Here is a 25,143-nt window from a genome sequence, read left to right on the forward strand (position 1 = left end):
CGACAACCTGGAAGAAATGGACAAATTCTTAGAAACTTATAACCATCCAAGACTGAAACGGGAAGAAACAGAAAGTATGAACACACCAATCAAAAGTAATGAAATTGAAACTGTGATGAAAAATCTTCCAACCAACAAAAGTCCAGGACCAGATGGCTTCACAGGTGAATTCTATCAAATATTTAGAGAAGAGGTAACACTCATCCTTCTCAAACTCTTCCAAAAAATTGCAGAGAAAGGAACACTCCCAAACTCATTCTATGAGGCCACCATCACCCTGATACCAAAATCACAAAAAGATGCTACAAAAGACGAAAATTACAGACCAATATCACTGATGAATATAGATGCAAAAATCCTCAACATAATACTAGCAAACAGAATCCAACCACACATTAATAGGAACATACACCATGATCAAGTGGGATTTATCCCAGGGATGCAAGGATTCTTCAATATATGCAAATCAATCAATGTGATACACCATATTAACAAACTGAAGAATAAAAACCATATGATCATCTCAATAGATACAGAAAAAGCTTTTGACAAAATTCAACACCCATTTATGATAAAAACTCTACAGAAAGTGGGCATAGTGGGAACGTACCTCAACATAATAAAGGCCATATACGACAAACCCACAGCAAACATCATTCTCAATGGTGAAAAACTGAAAGCATTTCCTCTAAGATCAGGAACAAGACAAGGATCTCCACTCTCACCACTATTAGTCAACATAGTATTGGAAATCCTAGCCATGGCAATCAGAGAAGAAAAAAGAAATTAAAGGAATACAAATTGGAAAAGAAGAACTAAAACTGTCACTGTTTGCAAATGACATGATACTATACATAGAGAATCCTAAAAATGCCACCAGAAAACTGCTAGAGCTAATCAATGAATTTGGTACAGTTGCAGGATACAAAATTAATGCACAGAAATCTCTTGCATTCCTATACACTAATGATGAAAAATCTGAAAGAGAAATTAAGGTAACACTCCCATTTACCACTGCAACAAAAAGAATAAAATACCTAGGAATAAACCTACCTAGGGAGACAAAAGACCTGTATGCAGAAAACTATAAGACACTGATGAAAGAAATTAAAGATGATACCAACAGATGGAGAGATATGCCATGTTCTTGGATTGGAAGAATCAATATTGTGAAAAGGACTATACTACCTAAAGCAATCTACAGATTCAATGCAACGCCTATCAAATTACCAACGGCATTTTTTACAGAACTAGAAAAAAAAATCTGAAAATTTGTATAAAGACACAAAAGACCCTGAATAGTCAAAGCGGTCTTGAGGGTAAAAAACAGAGCAGGAGGAATCAGACTCCCTGATTTCAGACTATACTACAAAGCTACAGTAATCAAGACAATATGGTACTGGCTCAAAAACAGAAACATAGATCAATGGAACAAGATAGAAAGCCCAGAGATAAACCCACCCACCTATGGTCAACTAATCTATGACAAAGGAGGCAAGGATATACAATGGAGAAAAGACAGTCTCTTCAATAAGTGGTGCTGGGAAAACTGGACAGCTACATGTAAAAGAATGAAATTAGAACACTCCCTAACACCACACACAAAAATAAACGCAAAATGGATTCGAGACCTAAATGTAAGACCGGACACTATAAAACTCTTAGAGGAAAACATAGGAAGAACAATCTTTGACATAAATCACAGCAAGATCTTTCTTGATCCACCTCCTAGAGTAATGGAAATAAAAACAAAAATAAACAAATGGGACCTAATGAAACTTAAAAGCTTTTCCACAGCAAAGGAAACCATAAACAAGATGAAAAGACAACCCTCAGAATGGGAGAAAATATTTGCAAACGAATCAACGGACAAAGGATTGATCTCCAAAATATATAAACAGCTCATGCAGCTCAATATTAAAGAAACAAACAACCCAATCCAAAAATGAGAAGACGACCTAAATAGACATTTCTCCAAAGAAGACATACAGATGGCCAAGAAGCACATGAAAAGCTGCTCAACATCACTAATTATTAGAGAAATGCAAATCAAAACTACAATGAGGTATCACCTCACACCAGTTAGAATGGGCATCATCAGAAAATCTACAAACAACAAATGCTGGAGAGGGTGTGGAGAAAATGGAACCCTGTTGCACTGTTGGTGGGAATGTAAATTGATACAGCCACTATGGAGAACAGTATGGAGGTTCCTTTAAAAGCTAAAAATAGAATTACCATATGATCCAGCAATCCCACTATGGGTATATACCCAGAGAAAACCATATTTCAAAAAGACACATGCACCCCAATGTTCACTGCAGTACTATTTACAATAGCCAGGTCATGGAAGCAACCTAAATGTCCACCGACAGATGAATGGATAAAGAAGATGTGTTACATATATACAATGGAATATTAGTCATAAAAAGGAAAGAAATCGGGTCATTTATTGAGACGTGGATGGATCTAGAGTCTGTCATACAGAGTGAATTAAGTCAGAAAGAGAAAAACAAATATCATATATTAACGCATGTATGTGCAACCTAGAAAAATGGTACAGATGAACTGGTTTGCAGGGCAGAAGTTGAAAGATGTAGAGAACAAACGTATGGACACTAAGGGGGGAAAGCTGCAGTGGGGTCGGGATGGTGGTGTGCTGAATTGGGTGATTGGGATTGACATGTATACACTGATGTGTATAAAACTGATGACTAATAAGAACCTGCTGTATAAAAAAATAAAGAAAATAAAATTTAAAAATTTAAAAATAATACTAAACTTTCTTTGGGTTATTTGTATGGAAATATGTTAATATAAATGTTTCAGACATTACGTGATATTCCTAAAAATCTTATATATTCTGGTATAATGTTATAAGTCATAATTCTAGTTATTACTTTAAAATGTATATCTCAGAAATAACTAAATTTCCTTGTCAACTGCATTATTATGAACTTTCATCAAATCTTTAACCATGGTCATTTTTAAGTCTTTTGTCATTTACAGACAGTTCTGGGTGTACTCTGATGCTTCTGCAAAAAATGTTCCTATAAAAGGGTTTCATCGGGCTTCTTGGTGGCACAGTGGTTCAGGGACCACTGAGCCTGTGCGTCCGGAGCCTGTGCTCCGCAACGGGAGAGGCCACAACAGTGAGAGGCCCATGTACCGCACAAAAAAAAAAAAAAAAAAAAAGGATTTCATCTTCAAGGAATTCATGGAAAAGACTGACAAGTACAGGTTTCTGGTAATTGACTATACTGCTGAACTGAATGAATAAGCATTTTCAGAACTCTAATGGAAAAATGATGAATTCATAAAAGTGCTAACAAAAGATCAAGATGAAAATAAAATTAATTTCATGGGACTGAGTGAACTGATGAGGATGATTATAATTTTTCTGACTTTGTTTGAATAAAAAAAATGGCTCTAGCTTGTAATAAAATCACATTTAAACACATCAGTTTATAACAGTATTATTTATAATAGCAAAAAAATCGGAAGTGACAAATACTGAAAATACATTTCAATGTCCAATAAATAATGGTATATCTATTTAGTTGACTTTGAAAATGGTCATTATAAAAACACAATAATATAGAAATAATATAGAATACACTTTATATACAATAATACAGAAAAAGGTTAGGATAATACAATATTAATAATAAAGATAACTAATACTTATTGAGGGCTTACTGTATGCTAGGCACTGGTCTAGCACCTCATGCACAGTATTTTATTTAATCCTCACAACCCTGTGAGGTATGTATAATAACTATCCCCATTTTTATTTATTTAACATCTTTATTGTAGTATAATTGCTTTACAATGGTTAGTTTCTGCTTTATAACAAAGTGAATCAGCTATACATATACATATATCCCTATATCTCCTCCCTCTTGCGTCTCCCTCCAACCCTCCCTATCCCACCCCCTAGGTGGTCACAAAGCACTGAGCTGATCTCCCTGTGCTATGCAGCTGCTTCCCACTAGCTACCTATTTTACATTTGGTAGTATTTATAAGTCCATGCCACTCTCTCACTTCGTCCCAGCTTACCCTTTCCCCTCCCCATGTCCTCAAGTCCATTCTCTACGTGTGTCTTTATTCCTGTCCTGCCCCTACGTTCTTCATAACCAATTTTTTTTTTTAGATTCCCTATATATGTGTTAGCATATGGTATTTGTTTTTCTCTTTCTGACCTACTTCACTCTGTATGACAGACTCTAGGTCCATCCATATCCCCATTTTTAGAGATGAAGAAACTGAGGAACAAAGAGGTTCATTAATATGCACTATCACTTACCATGTTAGTGAAAAAAGCAGAGTATAAATATAGCAGAAGTGTTCCTTTGTAGAAAACTAATGTATACATTAAAAAACAATACTCAATAGGAAGGTATAAAAATGACAAAAGCTACCATGTTATAGTGGCAAATTTTTTTTCTGCTTTTTAAAAAACTGCAGAGGCCATTTAAGAACATAATATTATATATTAAGAAAAAATAATTTTATAGTGAAATTCACAAAACATATATACAAATTTTGTACATAGATACAAACTTTTTAAATTAAGTACAGTTCCAGCAATTCTAGCAATATATTCTATTCAATGTATTCTATTCCTCACTCTCTTCACACACTGCACACGAAGAAGAGATAACCAAATTAATAATTGGAAAAGTGTATCAATTAAGTTCAGGGGCTTCCCTAGTGGCACAGTGGTTGGGAATCTGCCTGCCAGTGCAGGGGACACGGGTTTGAGCCCTGGTCTGGGAAGATCCCACATGCCGTGGAGCAACTAAGCCCGTGCGCCACAACTACTGGGCCTGTGCTCTGGAGCCCATGAGCCACAACTACCGAAGTCCACACACCTAGAGCCCACGCTCCGCAACGAAGAGTAGCCCCCACTCGCCAAAACTAGAGAAAGCCCGTGCACGGCAATGACGACCCAACGCAGCCAAAAATAAATAAATAAAAATACATACATTTATTTAAAAAAAAAAAGATTAAGTTCAGTTCTAACAAAAAACCCAAATTCTCAGCTTAAACAAAATAAAAATGTATTTCTTTTACAAACAAAAGAAGTCTGAAGGTAAACAGTCCAAGGCTGATAAGGCAGTCTGATAAAGTTGTCAAAGGATCCAGGATGTTTTCAGCTCACCACTATGCCATCCTTGGAGCATGGCCCTCATGCCCCCATCCTTAAGGTCCAACCTCTGAAGACATCACATGATATGTGTTCTGTGTAGCAGAAGGGAATAAGTGGGGAAAGCTCACCTTTTAATGAAGCTTCTGATAAAACATATCACCTTCCACTTACATCTAATGGCCAAAACTAGTCACGTGTCCACACCTAACTGCAAAGAAGACTAGAAAATAAGGTCAACTGAATTTTGTTAATACAAAAGGGAGGCCGTATCAAAACTCCAACATTTTTTCCCATTTTTTATAGAAATGGAAAAGCCAATCCTCAAATTCATATGGAAATGCAAGGGGCCCAGACTAGTCAAAATAATCTTGAAAAATAAGAACAAAGTTGAAGGACTCACACGTCCTTCAAATTTCAAAACTCACTACAAAGCTACAGTAATCAAGGCTGTGTGGTACTGGCCTAAGAACAGACATAAAGATCAATGGAATAGAACTGAAAGTCCAGAAATAAACCCATATATTTATGGCCAATTGATTTTTGAATAGGGTGGTAAGTCCATTCAGTGAAAGACCTCTATTTCAAACCATATACAAAAATTAACTCCAAATGGATCAACAACTTAAGAGCTGAACCATAAAACTCTTAGAAGGTAACACACGGCAAAATCTTTTTTTTTTTAATTCTTTTTTTAATATTCTTTTCCATTATGGTTTATCCCAGGAGACTGTATATAGTTCCCTGTGCTATACAGTAGAGCCTTGTTGTTTTTCCATCCTAAATGTAAATGATACTGGACTTGGCAGTGACTTCTTAGATATGGCACCACAGGCACAGGAAACAAAAGAAAAAATAAACAAACTGGACTTTCTGAAAACAAAAAAAATTTGTCCATCAAAAGACAATTATCAACAGAGTAAAAAGGCAACCCACAGAATGGGAGAAAATGTTTGCAAATCATATATCTGATAAGAGATTAATATCCAGAATACATAAAGAACTCTTACAACTCAACAACAAAAAAACAAACAACCTGATTTAAAAAAATGGACAAATGACTTGAATAGACATTTATTCAAAGAAGATATGCAAATGGCCAATAAGCACATGAAAAGATACTCAACACCGCTAATCTTTAGGGAAATGCAAATTAAAACTACAGTGAGCTACCATTTCACACATACTAGGATAGATACAATGAAAAACCGTAAAATGCCAAGTGTTGACAAAAATACAGAGAAACTGGAACCTTAGTACATTGCTGGTAGGACCGTACAATGGTACAGCTGCTTTGGAAAACGGTTTGGCAGTTCCTCAAGAAAAGTTAAACACAGAATTACTGTATGACCCAGAAATTCCACTCCTGGGTACACACCCCAAAGAATCAAACAGATACCTGTACACCAATGTTCGATGCAGTATTATTCATAATAACCAAAATGATCCAAATGTTTGCCGAAGGACGGATGGATAAACAATGTTGCACATATACATACAACGGTATATTATTCGGTCTTAAAGATAAATGAAACTCTGCTATAGGCTACAAAAAGGATGAACCTTAAAAACATTATGTTAAGTAAAATAAGCCAGATACAAAAGGGTAAAAATTATATGATTACACTTTCATGAAATATCTAGAATAGGCAAATTCACAGAGAAAGAATAGACTGCAGATTACCAGGAGCTGAGGGGAGAAGAGAACGGAAAGTTATTGCTTTATGGGTACAGAATTTCTGTTTGGGGTGATGAAAAAGTTTTAGAAATAGACAGTAGTGGTTGTTGCAAAATACTGTAAACATAATTAATGTCACTGAATTAAATACTTAAAAATTGTTAAAATGGCAAATTTTGTTATATATGTTTTGCCACAAAAAAAAAAAAAACCCTTAAATAAAAAGAATGGAGACAGGAAAATGGGGGAAACCAGAGGGATTACTGTTTTCCGTCCATCTCAGGACAAACACATACATGAATACACACACACACACACACAAACACGCACTCATGTGTAGTAAGTAAGAATTTCAGGCAGCTGCAATTGTCAAGGGTCCTTCCCTCCCCAGAGTTGTACCATGATTCCAAACTCATATATATTTCCAAGGCACTGGTAACAAGGAGTATTTAGAGCACATCCAACACATATACACAAACACAAAATAACCGTAAGTTAAGTTATGACCAAATAGCACCAGAAATGCAACCACTATAATTGTGTTCACTCATCTTGTATTATTTTTTTATAGTAACAACCTAAAGAAAATAGTACTTGTTTAAATAATTTGTCTAAACACATGAATAAACTAGATAATAGCGTTTGTATAGCCATTTCTGCTCTAGCCTAAAAACTCAAAGGAAAATTAGTCAAAACTAAGCTGAGCTAAACACATTGGTTATCTATGAAACTCCATATCCAATATAATAGAAGAGAATCAAATATGTACAACTCTTTACATTCTGGAGGCTAGTATCTTCTACAAATGGACAACCTTTAAAGTAAAAGAAATATAAATCAAGTGAAACAAATATAGTGAAAGTCCTTCTGTGAAAGGACAGTAGTAAACAACCAAACATTTTCTTGGTATTTCTCCATAAAGTATTCCAGATTTTCAAAACAAGAAATTCAGACTCCAATACAATTTGAGTCACACACAGAGAATTTTAGAAAAAAAAATTAGTTAAAACAACTTTACCTGAAAATTCATAGTGTTAATAAACACTAAACAATTGGGGCTTTTTAAAATCTAAATAATTTCTATTTCAAAAACTATATAGTCCTGGAGCTTCCCTGGTGGCGCAGTAGTTGAGAATCCACCAGCCAATGCAGGGGACATGGGTTTGAGCCCTGGTCCGGGAAGATCCCACATGCTGCAGAGCAACTAAGCCCATGCGCCACAACTACTGAGCCTGCACTCTGGAGCCCACGTGCCACAACTACTGAGCCCGCACGCCTACAGCCCATGCTCTGCAACAAGAGCAACCACCGCAATGAGAAGCCTGCGCACCGCAACGAAGAATAGCCCCAGCTCGCCGCAACTAGAGAAAGCCCGCGCACAGCAATGAAGACCCAACACAGCCAAAAACAAATTTCTTTAAAAAAAAAAAAACTATATAGTCTTACAAAAATTATCTTTGTATATTTCAGAATTGAAATGTAAATTAGATACTACTGTAAAGGAAATATTACTACTGCTAGGGGAAAATTCCTTTAACATTTTCAAATACTAGCTATATTACATCATTTCCTTTTACCTCTTTCTTTTTTTAAATGGAATGGTTAAAGTTGTATTTTTTAGTAGCATACCTAATTGAAAACAAAATATAGTAGATTATCATAAATATTTCATTCTAACCCTAAGTAGCTATTTTAAACTATGGAAGTTGCTCTCTAGGAACTCTAGTTATATCTACTTTAAATTCTTTTGATTCTAAGTAAAGGCATTAAACCTAGAAACTAATAAGTGATCACCAATTTAAGATATAAATTTTAATTTATGGCTTTACTATTTTTAATGTTTTCTTTTTTCCTTTTAGATGAAATGCAACACTAACAGAATTTTTTTTTTTTTTTTTTTTTTTTTTTTTACGGTACGCGGGCCTCTCACTGTTGTGGCTTCTCCCGTTGCGGAGCACAGGCTCCGGACGCGCAGGCTCAGCGGCCATGGCTCACGGGCCTAGCCGCTCTGCGGCATGTGGGATCTTCCCGGACCGGGGCACGAACCCGCGTCCCCTGCATCGGCAGGCGGACTCTCAACCACTGCGCCACCAGGGAAGCCCTAACAGAATTTTTTAAGTATACAATCACCAACAAAAGAAGTTACCGACAATCTGGAAAATAAAATAAAAATGACCTTGAACAACAGCGGTGCAGTCAACAAAAAAATCAGGAGAATAATCTCTAATGCAAGGAAACAAAGTATTGCAAAATTGTTTAGTCGTTTGGGCTGCTATAATAAAATACCACAGATTGGGTGGCTTATAACAACAGAAATTTATTTCTTACAATTCTGGAAGTCAGACTCCAACACCAAGGTGCCAGCATGGTTGCTTTCTGTGTCCTCTCATGGTGGAATGGCTCACAAGCTCTCTGGGGCCTCTTATAAAGGCACTAATAATCCCGTTCATGAAGGTTCCATCCTCATGACCTAAGCACCTGCCAAAGGCCTCACCTCCTAATGCCATCATCTTTGGGGGTTCAGATTTTAACATATGAATTTTGGAGGGACACTAACATTCAGACCACAGCAGCAATTCAATAATATTTTAGGGTGTGTTTTTCAATATGTATCCTAATGTTCAAATTAAATAATGAAATCATTCCCTGAAAACCTGACCAGGAGTAGTTAGAAAGCTGACCAGTTTTCCACTTAGTCCTACTGCTCAGCAACTCCCTGAAACAAGCTTCTCTTAAACTCAGCCCTAAAACAGAAATGAAAAGGACAGCTCAATTATTTAGGCTTCAAAAAATTTTCTGTGAGATATTAAAATTACAAGAAGAATCTCATTTAATATGAGGCATTTCCTTGCATTTACAAGGTCCAACATGGATTTCAGAAGACTCAAGAGCAGGTGAGTACTGTTAAACAGAGCTACCCTGCAGCTGTGTATCTGACAAGTGTTCTGATGTCTGCTCTCACAGTACCTGGTCGCTTACTAGTTTATAGAAGTGACAATTTCATCCATAATTCATAACATTTGTGTAATTTAGTTTGTCTTTATTGCTCTGTTAGAGTTCTTTGTTGTGTGTTCAATTCCATAAACATTGAGTATTATGCGTGTGCCTTATGTAACTTTAGAAGGATCTGTTTATCATTAATGTAATTAAATAGAATTTACCCTACATAGCTTTTTCAAGAATAAACTACCTTTTCCTACGATAAATCAAGACTATTTATAAATTGCCATCTATAAGAACAGAGCAATCACTAAAGAAGAAAAAAAGACTGATCTGCTCAAAGACAAATTTTAACTGATAAATTTTAAATCTTCTATTTACTGTATCCAGTTTTCAGCTCCTCATTTAAAGACTTGGAAAAAAGTTTGAAAATGAGGTCAATGAGGAAGGATTAAAAGAATAGGGACTTCATAATTCTTCAAAAACTAATACTATTTTTTAAGTTTTCATGTTTATTAGTTATTCATAAACACAGATTCAATTGCCAATTAAGGTTCAAGAAAAACACCAGGCCCCAGTTAAGTACCATCACCCTCACCAAAAATCTTTTCCTTCCTATACCATCCTCCCAATATAGTTATAGTATAATTTTAGTTAACTCAGTATTCACTGGTTCCACTACTGTAACCATGTAAATTATTATTTTCCTTTCCTACACAAATTTTTATTTTTCTTAATCACTGCTTTCTCATTTGCTTCACTTTCCAAGCAAACCCAGACTCTCTCCAAATTTCTAAATCTCCTCTCAAGATGTTCAATCACATCAGATATTAAAGTCTCTCGGGGAGATTTCTGCACTGCCTCTTATCTGGGCTGATTGACCTCTACGTTTGGTGCAAAGCAATCATTCTGTATTCTCTCTTCACCATCATCTTAAGAAATCCTTTCTTCTCTCCCCTGTACTGGATCTCCTACTATGGGATATCTTATATTTCCTCATCTTAATTTACTCTGTTTAGTTGGGGCTAGAGCATCCAACTCGTCAGTTTGCCTATGGCTCTCCTGGTTTCAGCACAAGTCTATATACTAAGAAATTCCCTAGTCCCAGGTAAACCTGGATGGTGGGTTACCCTATTGGGAGTCCAGAGGTTGCAGAAGGTAAAAAAAATTTTTTTTTTTTTTTTTTTTTGGCAGTACGTGGGCCTCTCCCGTTGCGGAGCACAGGCTCCGGACACGCAGGCTCAGCGGCCATGGCGCACGGGCCCAGCCGCTCCGTGGCATGTGGGATACTCCTGGACCGGGGCACGAACCCGTGTCCCCTGCATCGGCAGGCGGACTCTCAACCACTGTGCCACCAGGGAAGCCCGGTAAAAATTTTTTGAAGACTTGCAGGTCTTAAACTGTCCTTATCCCGCCTTCACACTTGACTGAGAATTTGGAGGGTTACAGAATTCCAATTCGGAAATCATTTTCCTTCAAAATACTAACATTGTCTTCTAGCTTCCAGTGTTGCTGCTGAGAAGTCCAAAGCCTTTCTGATTCCTGATCCTTTGTATTTTCTCTTTGGAAACTTTTTGAGTCTGTTCTTTGTCCCCAGAGATCTGCAAATTCCACAATGAATTGGTTGTAAATCTTGGTATGCATCTATTTCCACCCCTTGTGCTGGTATTTGGTAGGGACTCTTTATCTAGAAACACGTGTCCTTCAATTATAGACTATTTTCTTGAATGATTTCATTGGGTTCCTCCCCTCTGTTCTCCCTATTGGAATTCCTATTATTCAGACCTCTTAAATTGGTCCTCCAATGTTCTTCTTTTTATCTCCTCTCTTCTATCCCTTTGTGGTTTCTGCTGTATTTTCTGAGAAATTCTTTGTTTTACCTTCTGGTTCGTGTACTGAGGTTTTAATTTTAGCTATCACATTTTTAATTTTTTTCATTCTTTCATTTTCATTTTTTTCACTGTTCCTTTTTTTTTTTTTTTTTTTTTCCGGTACGCGGGCCTCTCACTGCCGTGGCCTCTCCCGTTGAAGCTCACAGGCTCCGGACGCACAGGCTCAGCGGCCATGGCTCACGGGCCCAGCCACTCCGCGGCATGCGGGATCCTCCCGGGCCAGGACACGAACCCACGCCCCCTGCATCGGCAGGCGGACTCCCAACCACTGCGCCACCAGGGAAGCCCTTCACTGTTCCTTTTCATGACATCCTGACTTACTTCATGGTTCTTCTCTTATCTGTGAGAATATTAATGATAGTGTTTTGTTTCTGAAGTCATACTTTCTCTGCAGAGTCTGTTTCATGTAAGGTGCTTTTTTCCCCTGTTTTTTGTTTGTTTGAAGCTGTATCTTATTTATTATAGGCTTTCTTCAGATATCTGACAATCCCTGGTTTTATATTAGGAATGAGAAAATGGAAAGATGCTCTGAAGCTCTGAACCTTTGGGTGAAGCCCACTGATAATGAACTGCACTGAAGTGTGACTACCTGAGCCCTTTACTGAGGAATCGCTGATGTATCTGTATCTTTAGGCCTTTCTTCTTGGACTGGTCAGATTCTTCAGAGAAGACTTTTCTGATCTCTTATCTTCGTGATAAAGGCCTAGTTGCCAACTTTCTGGGAGCCAAGCAAAAGTATATAAACATTTATTTACTCTCCTGTTTTCAGTATGAAATGCCCATCCTAAACTGTGCCTAACGTCACTCAACACAGAGAATCTCTGTCTTACCGAAAATAGACATTCAGTCTTTGTTTGGGGAGGGAAGACAGGAGCCAGCTGGCATGTAGCAGGGGAAGGGCTCTAGAGTTCCTACTGCTTATACAACAATTCAATCAGTCCTCCACATTTTAGCTCCACCTGTACCTCAACTTTCACAGATTCCTGACAATACCAATTTCTAAGACTTTTAAGCATTCTGCCAAGTCAAGGGGATAGGTCCTAGCTTACACTATTACTGACTTAAGACTTGACTTTCTCAGATCTGCTAAGTCAGCAGTTATCACCCATCTACATGCTTTTTCAGCTTCCAAAATTTCACAGTATCCTCCCATGTTTTTCTCATCCTTGAAGATTTACGACTTCTTAAAAATTCCTTTACCATAGTTTTAGTGGGGCTGCAGAAGAGAATGAAACTAATTTGTGTGTTCAATTCATCATCACCAGACTATGCTGGACACTGTTGCAAATAAGGTTAAACACAGACTTAATGTAAGAAAATTTTACCTTTAAAAATTGGAGGCTATTTGCATTTTATCTTATTCCTTTAAACAGTAGCACCCTCTTCTCCTTACCTTCACCCCATAAAATACTCATTTATAGATTATCAACTGCTGAGGGAGGGGACTATGAACCACTACTTATAAGAAACCCCTTCTGAAATAAAGCAGGATACATCAATGAAGAAAGAAATCCATGGAACAGTTAAAGAATAATCAAGTAAAAGATCTGATTAGTAGAAGAGTCAACACCTCATTATAGCTGGAGGAAAAAGGTGAGTGTGGTACAAAAGGGCAGCACAAGAGAATCTGGGGGATAATAGAACTGCTTTGTATCTTGACTATGGTACTGGTCTACATTTGTCAAAACTCATAGGATATATACCAAAACAAATGAACTTTACTATATATAAATTTTTTTTAATGAAGTACAGTTAATTTACAATGCTGTACTAGTTTCTGCTGTACTATATATACTATATATACTGTACTATATATATATAATTTTTGAATAACTTTAAAAAACCCTTTAAGGTAAGAATGGGAAATATAAACAAAATTATATATATACATATATATATATACACATATATGCATACATACATACACATATACCATATATATGCCATTAGGAGGAATAGATCAAAGTAGGAATGGGGGAAGAGAAGGCATCGTGGATCAGAGTAGGGTGTTGAAGGCTGAGCTGAATGAAAAGGATATCCACATAAAAGAGCTGCATGGCATCACTTCTGGGATATTCTTGCCAAAGATGTATTATCGTGAGGAAACAAACCCAAATTTAGGGTTTACTTCAAATGCTGCAAAATAACCAGCTGGCAATCTTCAAAAGTGTCAGTCATGAAAACTGAGGAAAATCTGAAGCCCTAGTCCAGACTGACTGACACTAGAAGGCATGACATCCAAATGCAACATGTGATTCTAAACTGAATCCTTTTGCTATAAAGGTATTATCAGGACAACTAACAAAATTTGAATGAGGTCTAAGGGTTAGATGATACTAATGTACCAGTGTTAATTTCTTAATTTTAATAATTGCATTGTGGTTATGCAAAAGAATGTTACAAAATACACACGAACATATTTGGGGATTACGGTATCAAGTTGGCAATTTACTCTCCAATGATTCAGAGGGGAAAATATTGTACTAGCAATTTTTCTGTACATTTCAGATTGTTTCAAATTTTTTTAAATAATAAAAAGATTAGAAACATAGACAAGGACCATATCCATATGCCATGCTAAGGAGTTTCAATGTCATCCTGAAAGCTATCAGTAGTCACTGTAGGATATTAAGCAAGATGTTGACACGATCAAAGTTGTAACCGTTTTTTAAAAGTTCTACTAAACAAAGGCCCTTGGATATGTAGGATTCCCAATATTTTCAGGTTAGGTGCACATGTAATACTGGGATTATAAGTTACTTAGCATTTAAAGGACAAACAAAAAGCATGATTAATAAGGTCAACAAGACCCAGGAATGTAATCCATTTAGATACATTTAACATAGACAAGTCAACTGAGCAGATGCACACAGAGGTTGAACAGTACCAGGATAACTCAAGAGCTGCTGTAATTAATTGGGGTTACCACAGGAACACAGGTAAAAGTAACAAGTATGATCACACTTAATCACAATTTACAGCAATGTAACACAGCAAGGAACGCCTGGAAAAAACTGTCAACTTAGCACGCATCAGTCAGAAATGGGGTGACACATTACAAAGGCATTCAGGAAAAAGGCAGAAATAGAAATCACACTAGACTTGGGAGTATTATTATGGTTTTAACCATAAGCTCTAGGAAAATCTTCATAAGTACAGAAGATGAGAAGCTTTACGATATCATGTCAATGTGTCAGCTGCACCACATACCTGAGCTTTTGGTCTGTTTTTAAATGTTCCTTGGTTATGATTTTTGGTTGGGGCAAGGCCATAATTAGCTAGCAATACAATCACAAACTGGGGCTCTAGCCACTGCGGGTTTTTCCTAATCTTTTCAAACAAATATTTTTTTAAATCTCGGGACAGAACACTTCTAAGTAAGTGCATGACTACTTTTAATAATATCTGAGTCAACTTGGGGCGTTAGCCACTTCCAGTAAACCAGGTATTTAAGGATGGGATTCTTGTTGCAGCAGGGCAACATTGCTTTGACAAAAAAAACCTCTCATAAAATTAATTAGTTTTGTTCTATTTCACAGCCATGACAGTCTGTCTCCCAAATTCTATACCAGTGCAACGGTTAGAGAGATAACTGGATTAAAAAATGATCAATTGCTACTGAAAACAAAAAATCACTAGGTTAGCAGGAGCATCTTTACAAACCACGAACTACACACATAAATATAAACTCAAAGGCATGTATCAAGTTTTATTGTTCTTTGTCTATAAACACATACTTACCCAATGCAGAACTCCACATTAACCTAGTACATACTGCCGAACTGCCTTCTAGGTGATGCAAACAGAAGTGCTAAAAAAACATTAAACACGGAAAGGATAAAGGCAAGTCATTCAAACCTCTGCCTTTGGAGTTGGATGTGAACTCTGATAATATTCAAAATACGATGTGATAGAAGAATTCAGTAGCCACTTTCTGAAATATAATTAATTTAAGAGCTCTGACACGGCCTATGGATTCTTAGCGCACACCAGCACTTCCCAAACTCTGCCAGCTATCCTCATAAAAAGGGTTCCAGGGCTTCCCTGGTGGTGCAGTGGTTGAGAGTCCGCCTGCCGATGCAGGGGACACGGGTTCGTGCCCCGGTCCAGGAGGATCCCACATGCCACGGAGCGCCTGGGTCCGTGAGCCATGGCCGCTGAGCCTGCGCGTCCGGAGCCTGTGCTCCGCAACGGGAGAGGCCACAACAGTGAGAGGCCCGCGTACCACAAAAAAAAAAAAAAAGGGTTCCAAAGTCAAATAACTTAGCCAAATTCTAGGTAAAACAAAGTTAAAGAGGTTTCTGTACCACAGAACTTTTGAAAAGTGTTACTATGATAATGTGCTTTGTAATATACAAAGAGGGATGCAATAAGTACTATTTCCCAATCTTACATATACACTGAACTCTTAATTTTCAAAATCTTCATTTATATCTATTGAAACATAGTTTAGGAAACACTAGGGTATACTGTGGATTTTCTTCATATTTACTGTCAGTCTACAACATGCATTTATGGGTGCTGCATAATCTTTAGTCCACAAAAATTCCTAAGTGAATGACATATCAATAATTTTTCATCATTATTTTAATCTTCTGAGTTGAGGTCTAGAATTCCACCACTGATTTGCAGGTTGGAGCTATATAAATATAAAAATAAATCATAACTAGCCATTTCACAATATTTGCTGTTGGTGATGAAAAGAATAGGCATGGGCTTAATATTTACTGAAAAACAGTTCAGAACTACACAACATTGTAAAGCAACTATACTCCAATAAAAATTAATAAAAAAAAAAAGTTCAGTTAATAACAACAAAATGTTCCAGTGCAAAATATCCTGAAAGAAGGAATAAGATGCTGTTTGCATAGTCACACAGGGAAAGACATCTCCGATGCCAATATAATTCAATAAAATATTATCAGTAAGCTATGAGTATGTTTGTTAATGGTGAAATAAAGTTATTTACATCCCTGTATTAGTACAACTATACATTTCAATTAAACTTTACCAAAAAATAGCATTTTATCTTCCTTTATCATAAGGCCAGATAGAAACTTCAAAAACAGAATGAGAAGTCTCTTGCCTTCTGAGATGGCCCACACTCTGTCTATGGAGTGTGCATCTCCCTGAATAAACCTTCTTATCATTTTGGGGAAAAAAAAAACAAAAACAGAATGAGAAAAAAGCCAACAAAATTCAACTATAAATCACCAGAAAAAGAAAATCCTAAACCAACTTTCAACCTTTTGGAAAAATAAGCTATTACTATTATGCCAATTTTTCACTGATGTTAAAACAGACTTAGGTTAAGTAACTTGCTTAAATCACCCAGCCAATGATCAAGGGAGTCAGTCTGAACCCAAAGTCCCTACTCTTTTCCAGTATTATAGGTTTAGAACAGAAATATTTCAGGTTGAGGTATTCCACTTGTAGATCTTCACCATGGAAACTCTAAGTAAATTTAATTAAGCTTTATCACTGTGAATAGAAAAAACTGACTAGAACATGTTTTGGTTTTTTTTTTCATAAATTAAGCCTACAGTGATGTGTATGCAATCTGAAATAAAACCAAAATTTAGTAAGCGATTGCACGACTGAACTAATTCACAGGTATTTTTAAAAGATTGTTTTCATCCACATAAGTAGTCTTTTCAAGCATAATTAGATTGGGGGTGAGAGGAATAGTGTTGATGGGGAAGAATTAAAGAGAACAATAAATGTATGTCAGAAGAGAGAGAAAAAGACTAATTAATTTATGCTATAAGCTATTTATCTTTAAAATCAAGTCAAATTATCCTCTAGTATTATCTTCCACCTTAATACTCAGAATAGAAATTTATGGTAATCACAGAGTTCTAATTGCTCACATAGTGTTGAAACAGCACCAATTATATATGGTTTCCTCTTTAATAAAAGTATTGTATATTCTGGCTTCTTTAAGCTCTACATAAATAGGTGCTGGCACTTGAAACCCATAGTTTCACAGATACAAATAATAGTAAAGTTCCCACACTAATCCAAAAATCTGAAACCAACAGCCTAGCAAAAAACATTGTAACCTTAGAAAAAACAATACTTAACACTCTGAATTGTAAAATTGCATGTCCATGATCTTTTCCTCTGAAATATCACAAAGTAATGAATAACATTATTTCACAGACAGACAACAGTTGTGCAACATGTTACAATTAAAGTAACTAAAGCTGCAAAAGATAAGGTGAGAATTTCTGAATTTGTTGTGAATGCCTATACTTGAAAAGCAAGTTTAATTAGAGCAAGAAAAGGTCATAAACAGAGACTTGTCAGTAATTTCAAAGACTTCAGAGGCTAAAAGCACTGGTTCATTATTTTATCTAATTTCATTCTACTTTATAGGGTGCTTTTCCTGGACGCAAATGTTCACCAGCCTCACACATGTGCTACTCCGCCATGATTAAGTTTATCTGTGACTATGACACAGAAGACAACTGAAAGTCCACACCACTAAGTAAAACCTAACTTACTCAGATTTGGATTTTCTCTCCAAACCACACAGTGTTCCAGGCTTTCCCTAAAATTATCTTTTTCTAACCCTGAAGACACAAGGGACACCATGACCTCATACTGAAAGAGCATTTCCCAAAGGGTGCTCCATGGAACACTGGTTGCCATCCGTCTTCCTCAAAACATTATAAATTCTAGGATAACCCACAATATTTTTAATGTTTAATTTTGTGTAAAAGTTTCCCAAATTTATTTACCCACACAACCCCCCCCCCAAAAGCACCTATTAATATCCCATGGATTTCCAGAACACATTCTGAAACTAGGGAGGGGGCTAAAGAAACCCTAACCCCAAAATGAACCATCGTTCATATGAGGAAGAATTAAGGGGCAAATAGTGAGATTGGAAAGTGGAGAGCCAGGTCTCTGAGCCTCCTGTTAACCAATGAAAGCTTAAGTGCTACTCACCTATAGCAGCAGATAAAGAAGCACTAGAATTGGGGGAGGGGTGTTAGCCAATAGAGGCTAACAGCTACTAATTGGAAAAAGTGGACACTGTAGAGAGGAAGTATGGAGCAACTGGCTGGGAAGAGCAAACCTGTTACTCTGATCAGCATCAAAGGGGAAAAAAGGAAATCCCCTGGATCTGGAAAGGAGTTTTATATGCAGTGACAACAAAAGACAGTCATTCATATGTCTGGGATGACCTATACTTATAGTGTGGGTCATTTCCAAGAAAAAAGGAAAAATCTTTATGGAAAGAACTTCTTGACTCAAGATACAGCAAAAGCTGTTGAGCAATTCTTCACCTTAGCTACTGAAAACTTGAAGTCACCCCCACTGGAAGTTTCATGAGTAACAAGGGATGAGAAAATTTATGGAACTAGCAGATTCTTCTCACCTGCATCTACTCTAACATTCATCTGGAGTAATGGGAAGGCATAAACAAAAAACTACAACCAATGTCTAAAGGTCACATCCCTCATGTTTGACAAGTTACACAACTTTTACAGTTAATGGAAGTCAATATCCAGGAGCCCAAAGTCAGAAAAGGAAAAATGTCAAAAAAAAAAAAAAAAGGAAATGAACCATCAAAGACAAAACCGAGTGAATTCCGCTGTCCATTAAGTTCTTCTAAATTAAAAATACTCAATTATTCACGAATCAGACTAAAGTAGCAACCCAGGAAAACAGTATATTCATGCTCATTTTCTCATTTCTCCCCTCTCCCATTCTCCCTCCCTCCTTCCAAGTATCCTGTCACTACCTAAACTCCTTTCTTTTAAATTCTTCAGTCTGTCCCAAATTTAATCATGTGTACTTTTTGAAAAAGGGAACTAGGTCTATAATTGTTTCACTGTTAAACAGTGAACATGTTTTAGCGTCATCTACACTAGAATTCAAACTCTTCTGCTTCCAATCTTCGGTAAGAAATGTAAGAAAACATGAGTTCTGTATAACAATATTTATTCTTTCAACACATGATGTACTTGATATATTCTAGTATACTTAATTTTTTAAATGCTGGTTGGACTTAGTAAATTGATTCTAAAACCTATCAAAACCAATAGGATGAAAAACAATGAGCAATATATACAATATACTGGCAATAAGTGTACATGAATAGAAAAGGGTTTGGAAGAATTTTTTTTGACTACCATAAAAGAGTAGCAGAATAAAATATTCATTTGTAACAAGTTCAGTTCTTTTACCCTAAAATAGCCTGGGCTTACTATCTAATATTAACCAAGTCCCAGGAATTATGGAACATTTCATAAAATTTCCAACACATTATGCTACGTGTTTTTACACTGCTATGTTAAGGTATGCCTTACATTTCCATACGAAATAAGTTCCTAAAATTATTAGTGTTATTCCTGACATCCCTGTTCACACTCATGGAGCAGTACATCCTTTAAAAAAGAGAGAAACAGAATGGAAATGGAAAAATAATAGCCATCACTTATTGCCTGCTTCTATCATATGCCAGCATTGTGTGAGATCAAATAACTGTACTTACTATCACTCTTAGAAGAGACTAGATTATTAGGTGACTAGTATGAAGGAAACAAATGCCCAACCTATATTTCTGGTGACATTTATGATGATCCTAATTGAGGACTTAAATAAAAATAAACCTAATCATGTGTATTAAATGAACCTTTTGGTAATTTGGTATGATTAATAAATTCTACTCAGGAAAAGCTAACAACGAGGAACAACATAAGTGAAGAACAAAGAAAAGATTCAGATTCTTCTAATCAAGGCATCATCATCTCACTTAAATGACCCACATATCAAAAGCATGAAAAAGCTTTAAAACTACTCTAATAAAATGAAAAGTTTAAACCACAGTACCTGCTGATGTACTCTAGTAACAAGTTTATTAGTCATTCAGACTATTGTGTGTGTGTGTATACACTGAATAAACTATAAAATTATTGTTGTTTAAGGATAATTTAAATGAAATGTTATGAAGTCCAAGATTCACAAAGCATCAAAATACAGTTGGCCACATACAGATAGTTCTGCATTTCTTTTTTTGTATTGAGTAATATTATCTTATGCCTATTTTTTAAGTAACTTGGTTAAGAATTCCCTAAAATTCTGATTTTCCATTTCAAAGTAGAAGATAACCAATTCAATGAATAACATATTCATTTAGTCATTACTAGCAGATTAGCTTATAATGTAAAAGTTATTTTTACTTCTACAGCTCTACTGTAACTTAACTCTAGAGTCACACTACTGACAACAAAACTTTTATTTTATAAACAAAACATACAAACCATAATCACTTCAACAACTTAAAAAACAAGGACAAAACAATCTTTCAAAGCTTGTTGTATATAACAGGAAAATATAATAATATTTAATAAAAATAATAATCTTATTAAATTTAAAAGTGATATATGGCCTTAAGGCACTCTTTGTCCCCTTGCTCTATTGCTCAGTGACTTAATCCCCTCTTCCTCTCTAGAGCTCTACTTGTTTCCTCCCTCAAGCCATTAGCACCAAATGCAAGGAGTGCTATCAAAAAAAAGAAAAAAAAATCTAACTTTGAATTGTCAGCTTTCTTACTGTCATGATACTGTAATGAGCGAAACATTAACTATATCAATAGAAAAGTGAAATGGGCCATAACTAGGAATAAAGTGAAATTGATGGAAATGAAGCAAGTCAGAATCTTGCTGACTTCATTTTTAAAAGTACCATCAGCATAAAAATAAGGCATATCTAGATGACACTTCCATTCATATAGACAGCCAAACAAATATACATCATGTACTAGTATTTAACCACTACAGCTCTTCTGTTGCAAATATTGGGTCTTTTAAAACTCAAACAAAAAATTGTATCATTTAAGGCAAACCTAAATTACCAAATTTAACCCCAACAAATAATCCCTTTCAATTTCCATCACAGACCAAAAAAATAATATTTAAAATATTAAATTGAGGTCAATTCACTATCTGGAAACTTCCTTAATCTAACTTGTTTTTTATATAATGTTAGGTAGTGCGAATCCAATAAGACATTTCCCCAAAATGTAGTAATCAGTTGATCTATTTCAATAATTAAATGAGGAGACTGGCATTCTTAAATAACCTAAATTTTCAAAAAACTTAAAGATAGTAAATACTACTACTCATGATGCACTTCTTGACAGCTTTTTCCATTCTTTCTTTCCTTCCTCCTTACCCAAACTTCTATGGTTGGTAACTCCCACTTTCAAGACCTCACACTCCAACTTAAAAACGCCTAAGACTTAACAGACACTGCCTAGTCCCAAAGCCTACAAAATAACTGCCTAAAAATTCTAGTCTCTCGTTCTTTATTACTGAGAAACACAACAGGAGTTTACTTAAGAGAATGTATATTTTTGTTACATCACACCAGACTTCTAAAAGACAAAATATGAAGGATACTACTAAAACATAATTTACTTTAAAATTGTGAAAAGTCCCTTGCTTGAAATTGTTTAAAATCTGCTAATAAAAGTAAAATGTATTTGGCCAAACACTTATTTGACTTTTGGCTTATTTGGCTTAAATTAAATATATACAAACAAGGGTTTTTTTAATACAGATATAAGAAACAAGATCCAAGAAAACATATTTAGTGGGAAATATATATAAATTATTCTGATAATACAGAAAAATATCTCATAACATAAATGTAAATTCTTAATCACCAAAAGGCAATTGAGGATATAGTTTTTTATCATATTTTTAAATTACATTTACAACTGGTACATACGAAGAGTTCTCCCACCATTTTGCAGATGAGAAATAATAGATATTAAAATGACAATCATAATCATAGACTAGAGTATCGCTATGAAACCATAATTCAAGAACTGAATCTCTAAAAGTATCAAAATCTTTTCCTTAAATCTTGCAAAAACTAAAAATTTTCTAAATTTATTAAACATGAGGTGTAAAACTACACATCCTTTATAAAATATTTTACACATAAAAATAAGGGACATATATTCACAAATCCAGTACCAAAGTCAAAACTGTTTCATTCTTCAGAGAGCAGTCTCTTGAAAGATCATTTAGAATTCTTACATTCCCAGTATGAGTCTAGTAATCTGTTTTTAAAAATTATTCTATTCACATTTCATATATATATATATATATGTGTTTTAACCCTTGCCATATCAAGTTGCTAGAAAACTTCTGATACTGACAAATTGAATAATTAAAGTTATGATGTGTGGGCAATCTTGAATAAGTGATTTACCTGACAAACGAATTTTTAATAAATTGCAAGTCAAAAAAACGAAATAATCACCAACTGACTTTTACTTCAGAAAAATAAAGATTTACTTGGAAACAAACACATTTTAGTGTAAAAACTTTCCAACAAACTCAAATATTGGTATTCCAAAGGTACAAAATAACTTCTTTAGCTAATATCCTTCAAAAGTCAATGTACCAATGTAGGTACACTGCCATGTACTATACACAGTATGGTATGTCATGATGTGTACTCTTCCCACAGAGAACTGGTGGATGTTGGAACTTGCTCACATGTAACATCGGAAACAGAACTTAAGCCAAGCCTTCAAGCTTGAAGGTCACATGGAGCATTTGCTCTCATCATTGATTTACTCCACTACCTAGCTCTTCTAAATCACATCTATATTTAGGAGAATGAAGACAAAAATTTAGCCAGTTTAGGTTTGAATTAAATTTAGAGTAAATCTAACTCTCAGGCAGGCAGGAGCTGCTCCCAAACATTCTCTACCAAATACTATCACAAAATTCTTAAACTATTTATGTCATCTTACAAACATGACAATTTTTGGCAAGTCCGTGTTTAGTAATTTCCTTTGCTTGTACTATATAGAGATGTGATAAAACCCACTGATGACCACCTTCAAGTTCCTGTTGACCTAAGATATTTTAATATCTCCTCCCATTTCCAGAGTGATTTCCAAAGCCTGGGAAGGAATGTTTCCACTAATAAATATCTTTCAACTGAATGCCTGTTATACCACCACGCTCTCGGCAAAGCGAGCAATAATCCATTTTTGCCCATCACAGAATTATTCAAAATCTCTTACTGCTGACCAAAAGACATAAGTTCTTCCTCATAAGTCCCACATTAAATCTAGGCAACACTACAGGGGTGGGATAGGGAGGGTGGGAGGGAGGGAGACGCAAGAGGGAAGAGATATGGGGATATATGTATATATATATATAGCTGATTCACTTTGTTATACAGCAGCAACTAACACACCATTGTAAAGCAATTATACTCCAATAAAGATGTTAAAAAAAAAAATCTAGGCAACAACTGAGTAGCATGCTTTTACTCTTGGGAAAATATTTACTGAAAACTACAAGAAAAAAACCTTGAATAATTGGTGTCCACTCTTTTATTGTATATATATTTAAACACATTATGTATAATGTATTTAAATACATAATATATATTGTGTAAACACAATATATATTTATATACTCATTACAGAGAGTTTATCATGGTAACTCTCTATAACAATTAAACCATAATGGCTAGCTAAAGAGTTTTTTATTTTACATACAAACTTACCCCATTCTAGGTATTCAAGAATGTTCTTCTCTCTTCTCAATGGAGAATTATTGCATTCATCATAAAGGCAGATGAGGATATCCAGTAACGTTTCCACACTGAAGCACTGCCCATTGGTCTGAGCGGGCCCATCCAAAATAAACTGCTCCAACTGCCTCAAACGCACTTCTCCAGACATGTTTGCTTCAACTTCTGCTGGTTTTTCTTTCAATTACTGAACCGATTTTGACGATGATTATTTGAACCTAAACTTGAAAAGGTGTGGTTTTAAAAATAAACCACTTGTTATTCAAACAACTGTCATGCAATGCCGGTGCTGAATTCAACATCCAACACACCAGTAACCTCACTTAACTGAAGCGTCTTCTATTTCACACATATACATATATTTTGAGGGAAAGTTACCATAAAATATATTTAAAACATTTTTAAAAGAATAATACAATTAAATCGTATATTTAAATAAAATAATTAAAAAGTACTGAGAACCAAAGAGTCAACACTTCTTTAAAAAAAAAAAAAAACTCTTCTCCTTCATTCAAAATTCAACTCGTGCAACATAATCCTGAAACGAATCCAGTTGCATCATTAATGAATTAAGTCCGATCTGCATCAGCAATTCACTTCCCAAGCAGAAGGAAAATCGAAAAGGAAGGAAAAAACCAGAATGTATATAAGGGGGAGGGAAAACCAAAAATTCTGCTGCAAATCCTCCCAACCACCACTTGGATAACGCATCAGCGGCAATTTCTCCGGAGGGAAAGGGAGGGGGCGAGGTCCCTGAAGCAGCCCCTCGACTCGGAGCACGCCAAGCCTTCCCCGGAGGAGGCTTTCCCTTTCTCCTCCCGAGGTCCTTCTTTTTAAGGCTTTGCAGTTAGTCCTATTTCCAACGGATTCCGATGAAAACTCTTCATTTTTCTCCCCGCTTCTC

The 25,143-nt window shown here is 35.7% G+C and overlaps 1 protein-coding gene across 11 annotated transcripts in view; it reads right to left on the reverse strand.

The window, feature by feature from the left end:
- Window positions 1-24,848, reverse strand: part of CDC42BPA (CDC42 binding protein kinase alpha) — a 324,813-nt gene extending 299,965 nt beyond the window's left edge. For all 11 annotated transcript variants that reach the window (XM_082655136.1, XM_082655135.1, XM_082655134.1 and 8 more), the window contains exon 1: window positions 24,213-24,848. In XM_082655136.1, the coding sequence (XP_082511262.1) occupies window positions 24,213-24,390 (178 nt within the window). In that variant the 5' untranslated portion in view covers window positions 24,391-24,848. The remainder of the gene's footprint in view (window positions 1-24,212) is intronic.
- Window positions 24,849-25,143: the final 295 nt, after the last annotated feature.

This window comes from Grampus griseus (assembly GCF_964374135.1).
Source record: "Grampus griseus genome assembly, chromosome: 1".
Taxonomy (NCBI): Eukaryota; Metazoa; Chordata; class Mammalia; order Artiodactyla; family Delphinidae; genus Grampus; species Grampus griseus.